Here is a 10126-nt window from a genome sequence, read left to right as displayed (position 1 = left end):
ATTCGGAGGCTTTCCTTCCCATCCATCAGTTGACTAACTGCAGTCCGTCGTCCGATCGTCAAGCATTAACATTAATGCTTGCAGACTCCCATCAAAAATTACATTTAAGCCCTTCTTAAAAAAATTTATTATAATAAAAAATTATCAATTTTATGTTGAATATTATCTCATAAAAATTCATATATATTATGATTAAAATTTAAATTTTAAAAAAATTTAAATAAAAAATACAGGTTAAAGTTCAGCTTTTAACAATATTACATACATATTTTTACAAAATAATAGCAAATACAAAACTGAATTGCCCTTATTGTGATGAATTATCTTGAGAGAGACTTAAATGTTATTTTTTTTTAAATTAATATAATCATCTAAAGAGTGTATGCTGAATATATATATATATATATATATATATGATTTAAGATAGTGTTAACTTCTGGTTTTAAGTTCAAGTTAAAGTGAACATGATGATAGTCATTCTTCAGGAAAAGATTGCTCATCATCAGTCTTGACAGATCTAGCAATGTCGAGTTTTTTACATTAAATACATTCAATGATAGTCTACTTTATTAAAATAATTTAAATTATCTAGTTAGACATATTTCAAATTTTTTATTTTTATGATCTATTTTTTAGTTTTTAGATGTAAAATTTTTATTTATTTTTAACAAGATAAATGAGTAAATTACTTCTTAAACATTAATTTTAATGGCATCATAGACTATGAACTTATTTATTGTGTAAATTGTTCCCTTAGTTTATGAAAAAGGAGCAATATGACCCTACTATTAGCAAAAATTAACTTTAATTGTTAGATAACCAAAAAATGACAAAAAAAGACCTTAAAAGTTACAAAAAAAAAAGGACCAAAATTTTTCTTTCTTGATATTTTCTATTATTTTTTGGATCTTTGTCTGTAATTTTTGGGTCTTTTATTTTAAATTTTTGGTCATTTTTTATAATTTTTGAGATTCTTTTATGTCATTTTCTGATCAAAGTTAACTTTTTATTAATAGTAGGAATTAGATTTTATCATTTTTAAAAGTTAAAAAAATAATTTTCATGATAAACAAATTTAAAGTTTATGGTACTATTGAATATAAAATTTAAGATTTGCTTATTTATGCTTTTTAATATTCTTTCTACTATTGTTTCTTTCATGTTCTTATTTTTCTTGGCTAGGCTTATACTTTTTTATTTTATTTGAGAGGCCTTGTCTATTCAATCTTCTCTCTTCTTCTTTTCCTTTTTCTCTTTTTGAAACTCATGTTTTTCTTCATCTTTCATTCTTTTTTATCTTATTTTTTTCTCGGTTTTTTTTTGGCCCATCATGTTAAATTGCATTAAGTATGCAAATGATCCCTTCAATTGGACTATCAAACTTTCAAGAATTAAGAAGGAACTTTACTTTTTGTTCTGCCGCGTTCTATTTTGGAAAAGAAAGCTACAAAGATTTTACCTTAGAAAAGATTTTTGCTTAGGGCAATTTCCACCAGCTCTTGCACACTGTAACTTGTAATGGGCAATTGGCACTGGAAATCAATCTATCACAGGAAAATCGAGGCTGGGAGTACCAAAGAATGCTTTTCATGTATAATAAAAAATTCTTGCTTTCATAATTCCGCTAAGAAGAGAGTGTTATTATATATTAAGATAAAAAAATAAAAATACCTACAAAAAAATCAGCCAAAGGCACCAAATATCTTAAAATAAAAAAAATAATAAAAATACCCATAGTGTTATATGAATTGATACAAAAATGATCAAACCATTAATTTTAACCTAACGCTGACTATGCATGTCACGTGTCAGTCTTTGCTGACGTGAACTAATAAAAGGGTAAAAATACTCATAAAATCATTGACCAAGAGTAAAAATATCTATAATGTTATTAGAGTTGGTGTAAAAATGACCAATCCATCAAATGTTGATCGTTTAACTAATACTTAAGCAGAAATTGATTTTTTTTGCTGATATAGACAAAAAATATTTCCAGATAAATTTTTATAGATGATAATTGATCATTGTATGAGCACCCATAATGTTACTTTAATAGATGCAATAATGAGTAATCTATCAAAATTCATGTCACATGATTTCTTTCCATTGTCATGTCTCTTGCCCCCTTCTTTCCTTCCTCTCTAATCATTTTTCTTGTTTATAAAACCTAAGGTTTAATATAATGAGATAGGTTGTACACAATTAAAAATCAAGATTGAGCACACCTCCTACGCCGCTTTATCTTAAGAATATTGTAATAACTTTAAGTAATTTCATTTATGATAGGTTCAAAATTTTCAAATGGTTTTTGCCATTACTGCAAAGAAACAAATTATTTAATTTGATATTCGGTCAAAAAGAAATTTTCTCATATGACCTTCATACAATGACTGATTAGCCTTTAAAGAATTTTATATAGGAATTTTTTCCTCTATGTCAGCGAAAAAATGGTCAATTTCTTTTTAGGTGTCAACTAAACGGTCAACATTTAAGGAATTTGATGGATTGGTCACTTTTGCACCAACTCTGATAACTTTATAGATATTTTTGCTCCTGACTGACGACTTAATGGATATTGCCCTTTTATTAGTTTACATAAACAAAGACTGACATGTGGCATGCACAGTCAGTATTTAATGATCAAAGTTAATAACGTTAGGTTAAAAATAACGGTTTGGTCACCTTTGCACTCACTCATATAATGTTATGAGTATTTTTTCTCTTTTTCTCACTTTAGGATACTAAGTGCCCTTGACCCACCACTTTATGAGTATTTTTGCCTTTTTATTCTATATATTATTTATAACATTCAACATATATGTTATGTTCTTTTAACTCAGCTTGGGTAGAACGAATTAGAATTTCTTTTATTAACTTTAATTTTTATTGGATTTAATTTTATCGTTTGACCTTTTAATTGTTCTCACTCGTCGCCATTAAACCAGCTCCTCTTGTGTGCGGGGGTGTTCCTGAAATTTGAAAGAGGTGACTCATGGCTTCTCGAGATAGCCATATTTTTTTGGTTGACGTGAAGTATAAAATATTGAACCCATTGGATCAAGTTACCATTATGTACTCTCCCGGTTTATTTATTTGATTTTTAAAATATAAAACATTACAATAAAAATATTATTTTTTAATTATACTTGTTCTTATATTATTTTTCCCTCTTTATTACTTCCAACATTTAAAATCATAAGACATTTTTAATTGAATCTTACCCTCCAAAAAAGTAATTAACTACTCTTAAACTAACCCTATCTTTTTATATTTACTATTATTAAACATTCTACAATAAATATAAAGTCATTATTAATTGAGATATTTTTTTTAAAAAAGACAATGATTACACCTTAAAAAATTAAAAATTCGTTACATTTTTTAACATCCAACTCTTTAAAAAATATCTTATATTTTTAAACGGAGGAAATATGTGTTGTCTTCCTATTTAATGTTTTACAAATAAAGTTATACTAAAAGAAGACAATTTTTTGAAAATTTATATTTGTGTTTTGAAAAAAAATAAGATTGTAAAATGTATTTAATAAATTTTATTTGTATGTATAATTTTATCTAAAAATATATTATATAAATTAGAATAGATGGAGTATCAATTATTATTGTAAAAATAAAAAGTTTGATATATAAACTTGTTCTCAATTATTCATTCACTTCCCAAACTTTAACTTGAGTTTTTCCCAAACTTTAACCTGAGTTTCTTATAATTTCTTGACATGGAACAGTTCAATACTTGTAATTTTTTGAATCAGTACAACTCAACTCCTATACTTCCCACATTTAAAAATATAAAATATTTTTTAAAAAGTTAAATGTTAAAAAATATAAAATATTTTTAGTGTTTTAAGGTGTAATAATGACTTTTTTTAAAAAATAACTTTAATGAATAAATTAATTTACATTTATTTTAGAGTAAAACATCTTATTAAATAGGGATAAATGAAGACAAATAACTAATTTATTAAAAAATAAAATTTAATTAAAAATATCTCATATTTTTTAACAAAATAAGTAATTTATTACCTCAATAATGCAAGAAATAAGTTATATTAAGTTAAAGTTTAAGGATTTAAAAGTTATATATTATCTCTTTATTATAATCAGATTTTGATATTTAGTTCTCTATTATTTAATTTGTTGTGTTGTCTTTGTTCAACCGTGTTGTTTGGAATATAGTTCAACATTGGGTTGATCTACGCGTTTCAATTTCATACAAAACAAAACTGTCTGTCGTGTATGTCGTGTACTCCTAGCTTCCTAGCTTTGGAGTATCTTCTAACCTGATCCACTAACCTTTTTTTGTAGCTTCCTAGCTCTTCCATTGGTGGCCAAAATGAGAGGACTTTTTTAATTTTCTCAATATTCATTGAAATCTCTGTCTGCACTTGAATAAAAAGGATGTTTATTTTCATCGAATAATGATAATAGATTTTTGTCAACTTTTCTATTCTCCTGATCCTGAATCATCCATTCTCTTGTTTCTTATTAGAAAGCTTGTCCCAATCATAAGTCAAGTTGGTTTGTTTAAACTTCAAAAATAAGTGATTTATTTCATATTTATAGTAATGCAAAAAGGTTATTTATTATTTAAATATTTCATGAAAATATTTTTTTTTAATTTAGTAGCAATGTTTAAACTAATTTCATATTCCGTAAATTTTAGATTTTATAATATCTATATGTATTTATCTTTTCACTTAACTACCCTCCTTATCTTTGTGCAGGTAGATAATACCGAACCTATATTATGAACTAATGGAATACTGTACAGTGTACAATAAGATTTGGTTTGGATAGGGAGAAAAGTGAAAATGAGGAGAAGAAATTTTTAAAAATAATAAATTTTCTAATTATATTTTTAAAAGTTTGCTCTCATAGTTTTCTGCTAAGGGTAAGAGGAAGGAAAACTGATGGAAATGGTTTGAGTTTGGTTTGTAATTTTTCATAATCATATACTTTTGTCTTCAATCCATTCTCATATTTATTTCATCAGATTAAAAATCTTTACTTTTCCACCAAAACAGGGAGAAAGTTTTTGTGTGATGCAATCAAAGGGGAGTATCATGTGACTGTGAGACGTTGAAGGTTGCTGTTTTTTATCTATTAATTAATTTTGGATTCATGGGACAATAAAAGCATACAGCATGTGATTTTGTTTTTGGCCAAAAATTGGGCATGTGATTTTGAAATTAATCTTCTCTGGGATGCTCGTATGGTCAAAGCTCCACATGCTGTTGAAAGACTATTCTACCCTCACTATATATGAATATAAATCCATGGGAGAAGTATCATATAAAAAATTAATTATTACAAGATTTATTAATAACTGAATTAAAAAAAATTACAACACAACTATTATTTTTTTAGTTCAATTATTAATAAATTTTATAATAATTAATTATTTTGTATAGAACTTTAATATAATTCTTTCTAAATCAGTTGTTCCACATTTTGGTCAAAATGTCACGTCCTGTTCCTTTGATGGATTTTCCAGTTCGTCAAGAGTTTGTTTGGAATGAATAAGATAAGCAAAGGAATCATAAGAATTTTTTTTTAAAAAAAAAAAACTCTCTCTTATCATAACATGGGATGCTTTTTCAGTTTTTCCCCACTCTATCAACCCACTTTATGATTTACCAAATACATTTACAAAAAAAATCTTTTCTTATTTCTTTTTCTCCAAATAACTTTTTCACATCGCTGGCAAAATCACCCGAATCAAACGTGAATGCCTTTTAATGCAATGTACCTTGCCAACAATGCACTTCAAAGTTTGGATAGAGTCATTGACATTGACTTTTCGAAGGGATTGGTTTTCTACTCATTCATATCTGAATCATTTAAATTTTAATTTAGATGGTCTAAATTTAAAATATTATTTTATATTATATTTATTAAAATAAAAATTATAAAATAAATTTAATAATAAAGATAAAAATAAAAAATTTTTAAATTTATTTTATAATTTTTATTTTAATAAATATAATATAAAATAATATAATAATACTTTAAATTTGAACCATTCAAACTAAAATGTGGATGGTTTAGATCTCATCCCAAAAATAAGCACCAATTTCCTTTTTAAATAATACTAAAAATATGCATTAACGATTAAAGAGCATTCAGCTCATCGAGTTCAATAGGCAAGAAGGATCTTTTATCATTTTCCAACCCTTGTAGGAGTGTTGGAGGATGCTCAATAGTGCAAAAATTATCATGACAAGTGCAAGAAAACTTAATCAAGTCTTGAGTTTGATAGACATCAATAATTAAATTATTGGTGGAAAGTATGTTTTTTAAGCAAGTATTCACAAACTATTGAGTAAAATTAATCTGAATTTGCAAGTTATCTATTAAATTAGTTTAGTTGAAAGATCTAGAATATCCAAATAAAAAAAAGAAGAAGAAGAAGAAGAGAAAGAAAAAACTTCTGAACAAAGTAAAAATATCCCAACAAAGAAAACAAGAAATACTTGCATAAACACAATTTTATATTGGAAAATCAAGTTAAACTAAATTGCTAAAGGACGTTTTCTTGATTTAAGCTTTGATACGATTCGAATTTGAAAAACACAAATGACCAAAATAACCCCAAAAAAAATTACAAAATTTCTTATATACTTTTGCACTCTATTTTTCGATCCTGATATACTTGTAGACGAACACGGTCATCGATCACTTTCGCCTGCCTTAATAGAAAAACACACAATTAATTAATATTTAATTGAATCATCGTCATGGTCATCGTCATTGTCATCACGCTGGATTAACAGTTCTGGAACCGCCGATGCCGGGTAACTCCACAGTCAGATCACCATCTTCTTCCTCATTCTCCCTGCTTATCTCTTCCAACGATTTGCCTTTAGCTTCTGGAACCAAGAAAGTGAATAACATCCCAACAAAGTTAATGACACCGAGCATGATCAGAGCATTCTTCATCCCAATCCCAGGTGGGTAACCAGCGTCAGTCTTCTTTGGATCCTTGCTCTGTGCAGCATACAAGAACCCGAATGCCCCCACGATCGCTCCGGCCTTCCCCGCAGCCGCCGACAGCCCATGGCAGGTGGATCGCAACCTTGCCGGGAAGATCTCGGCCGGCACGACGAAGGTGGTGGCATTGGGACCGAAGTTAGCGAAGAAGAAGGTCAAAGCGTACATCACAAGGAACCCTATTCTGTTCTCTCTTTTTGTCCAATGATCGTAAGGAATCGCGAGGGCGAACATGAACACAGTCATGAAGAAGAAACCCATTAGTTGGATGAAGAATCGTCCCAAGATGTCTATGAATGCCACGGTGAACCAGTATCCCGGCACGGTGCCGCACAGTGCGATGAGTACTTGTGCTCTTGCGACCCTGTAAACTTCATGAATCGCATTCATTTCCGCCGCCGGAGGAAGCCATCCGACAGCTGTATAAATATCTTTCTGGAAAAGATTTGAACTGTAGTATGCAATATCCAGTAAGAACCAGGTGGTACATGTTCCGAGCAAGTGAAGTCCATGTCTGCGAGCGAATTGCTTACTGAACAGTCCGAAGCTGTTGCCGTCTCTTTCCGATGATTTTATCGGCTCATCGGCCTGAAGTTCTACTTGGAGCACTTTTGACATGTCGAGAGCCGCTTTTTTTGCGTTCCTGGCCACGAGAGCGGTGTACCTCGCCGTCTCCGGCATCTTCGCTCGCGAGTAGAAAGTCATGGCTGCCGGAACTGCTCCGAACATCAGAATTATCCGCCAAACGTAGTCGGCTTGAGGTGGAAGAGAAGCTGCCGCATCAACATTGTACGGCGGAGCCTTGTAAGCGTGATCGAACGCCGTGGCGACGATCAGAGAAACAATTCCTCCGACCAAAATTCCGAACCCTGAAGAATCACAAGTACCAAATTTGAAAAAGCTTTAAAACATGCTAAACATTAATACATGTGTATATTGATTGGCACAAATAAAGGCGACTAATTTAGTGCTCAAAGTATGGCAAACCTTGCATAGCAAAGACGGCGGCGATAAACGCTCCGCGAGTCTTCTTGTTGGCGTACTCCGACATGATGGTGGCGGAGAGAGGGTAGTCGCCTCCGATACCGAAACCGAGCCAGAATCGGAAGAAGCAGAGAGTGGAGATGACACCTTTTGGGGTGTCACCAAAAGATAGACCAGAAGCGAGCGAGGAGATGACCATAAGAGCCAGAGTCATCCCGTACACTTTCTTCCTCCCCATCTTGTCACCGAGCCACCCGAAGAAAATTTGACCGGCCAACGTCCCGCAGAGAGCGACGCCGTTGACGGCCATGGACACGTTCGGCGGCAAACTGCCGGGCTTTTTCGAACCTTCCTCGGTGTAGTATATACGTCCCAACAACTTGGTAACGTTGGCTATACTGAAGAGATCGTAAGCGTCCGTGAAGAAGCCCATGCCGGCGATGACGATGGCGGTGAAGTGGTACCATTGCGTCTTGGCCACATCGAGGGCGTTAAGCACGCTAGTCTGTTCGCCCGCCATAACCAAGAGACCAGCGAATCGTCAAGAATCCTGACGTTGTTACAAAAACCTGTGTTTCAATTATATATATACATATACATACATACATATAGATATATATATATATATATATATTAAATATAAAGGATCGAGTACATTGGGCTTGTATTATTTAAAAAGAACATGCCATTTAACTTTGCTGCTTGTTTGAAGCCAACTTGTGTGTGGGCTTGACTTTTGCTTTAATTATTTTGAAGGCGAAGACTTTGACATATACAGCATGATAAAGGCCATTTTTCAACAAACTTATTGAGTATGTGTATAATTTTCCATGCCTATGCTTTAAATCATAATTTTATAACAATGTAAATTGACCATTATATTTTTTTTCAAAAGATTTTTTTTTATAGGACTTTAAGATCGGGTCATATTCAACCATTATTGTTGAGCTCAATTGAGATAGCTCTCCCAATAATATTTCCTACATTCACACGATCTCAAACTCAATTCTTATACTCTCCACTGAATCAACGCCTATTGGTTGGTTTTCTAATAAAGTAAGAATGTGTAACAAACTAATTTCTCTTTTTTATATGCACTTTTCTGTTTATAATATAAATCATTTTCTAGAAAATCAAGAATTCAAAATATAAAGCATTGGATAATTATTTATTATTTGTTTTTTTTAAATAGACCATTGGAATTTCAATTGTCACACTTATATAAAGACTAGAGCATTTAATAAGAGTATAATTAAAAAGAGATAAAAATTTATTTAAAAATTAAAATTATAACAACAAATATATTTTTTTTTAAATCGTGTAGTCAATACCTTATATATTAATCATTTATTAATCAGATGGCAGTATGTGAAGCAGTAGTGTGGAAGCAGGAAGAAGGGTGGAAAAAGAGAGAAAAGCAATATTGTGGGGCAGTGAGAGAGGGAAGAGAGAGAGAGAGAAGGGGTCAAAATTATCAGGTAGCGAAGGGAAACAGAATAATAATTTGGTAAGCATCAATCAAAATAATAATAATAACAATTTGGTAAGCATCGGCGACCATACACAGTACTTTCACTTCCTTATCACCTTCTTCTAGATTAGCCCCACATATTGTGACTGTGAGCCTCATGCTATTCACTCATTTATTTTCCTCCAGAGTTACTTTCACTGTACATGGAACGGGATTATATTCTCTATATTCACTTTCATGCACACACAGAGAGAGAGAGAGAGAGAGAGAGAGAGAGAGTTACCTGGTTCATACAAAGACGAAGAAGCTCTGAGAGAGAGGAAGTGATGAAGTGGTTATGTTTGTTATGGTGTGGATGTGGATTGGATGAGGGATAGGTTTGAATGTTGTGTGGATATATTTTGAAGAGGAAGAGAATATACCAAGATTATTCCCCCGATGTTGAAATCTTTTTCTTTATTATTCAAAGTCAATCAAAACACAACGCCTAGCAAAGATCTCCAGCCACTTGTAACTTCTCTTCATCGTGCATGTTCACATCATATAGTACAATTCATCCATCTCCATCCATGTACACGCCTAATAATTCACTTTATTCATCCACAATTACTTTACCATAATCTTCATTTTCCTTCTAGTTTAATTTTAATACTATAAGTTCTA

The 10126-nt window shown here is 31.1% G+C and overlaps 1 protein-coding gene across 2 annotated transcripts; it reads right to left on the bottom strand.

Annotated features, from left to right (window-relative positions):
• Positions 1-6476: 6476 nt before the first annotated feature.
• On the bottom strand, positions 6477-9592 carry LOC129303081 (probable inorganic phosphate transporter 1-5). 2 transcript variants are annotated; one of them, XM_054942099.1, is made up of 3 exons: positions 9580-9592; positions 7996-8542; positions 6477-7877 (listed from the first exon to the last, which is right to left on the bottom strand). In XM_054942099.1, the coding sequence occupies exons 2-3, from the start codon at positions 8510-8512 to the stop codon at positions 6775-6777; spliced, it is 1620 nt and encodes a 539-aa protein (XP_054798074.1). In that variant the 5' UTR covers positions 8513-8542; positions 9580-9592; the 3' UTR covers positions 6477-6774. The 2 variants fall into 2 exon arrangements, with proteins under 2 accessions (XP_054798074.1, XP_054798073.1); XM_054942098.1 differs by lacking the exon at positions 9580-9592 and having other exon boundaries at positions 7996-8559.
• Positions 9593-10126: the final 534 nt, after the last annotated feature.

The sequence above is a fragment of the Prosopis cineraria genome, unplaced genomic scaffold (assembly GCF_029017545.1).
Source record: "Prosopis cineraria cultivar Desert tree isolate PC_DT_omini unplaced genomic scaffold, ASM2901754v1 PC2, whole genome shotgun sequence".
Taxonomy (NCBI): Eukaryota; Viridiplantae; Streptophyta; class Magnoliopsida; order Fabales; family Fabaceae; genus Prosopis; species Prosopis cineraria.
Note: the sequence above shows the minus strand (reverse complement) of the source record. Positions and strands in the feature narration are given on the sequence as shown.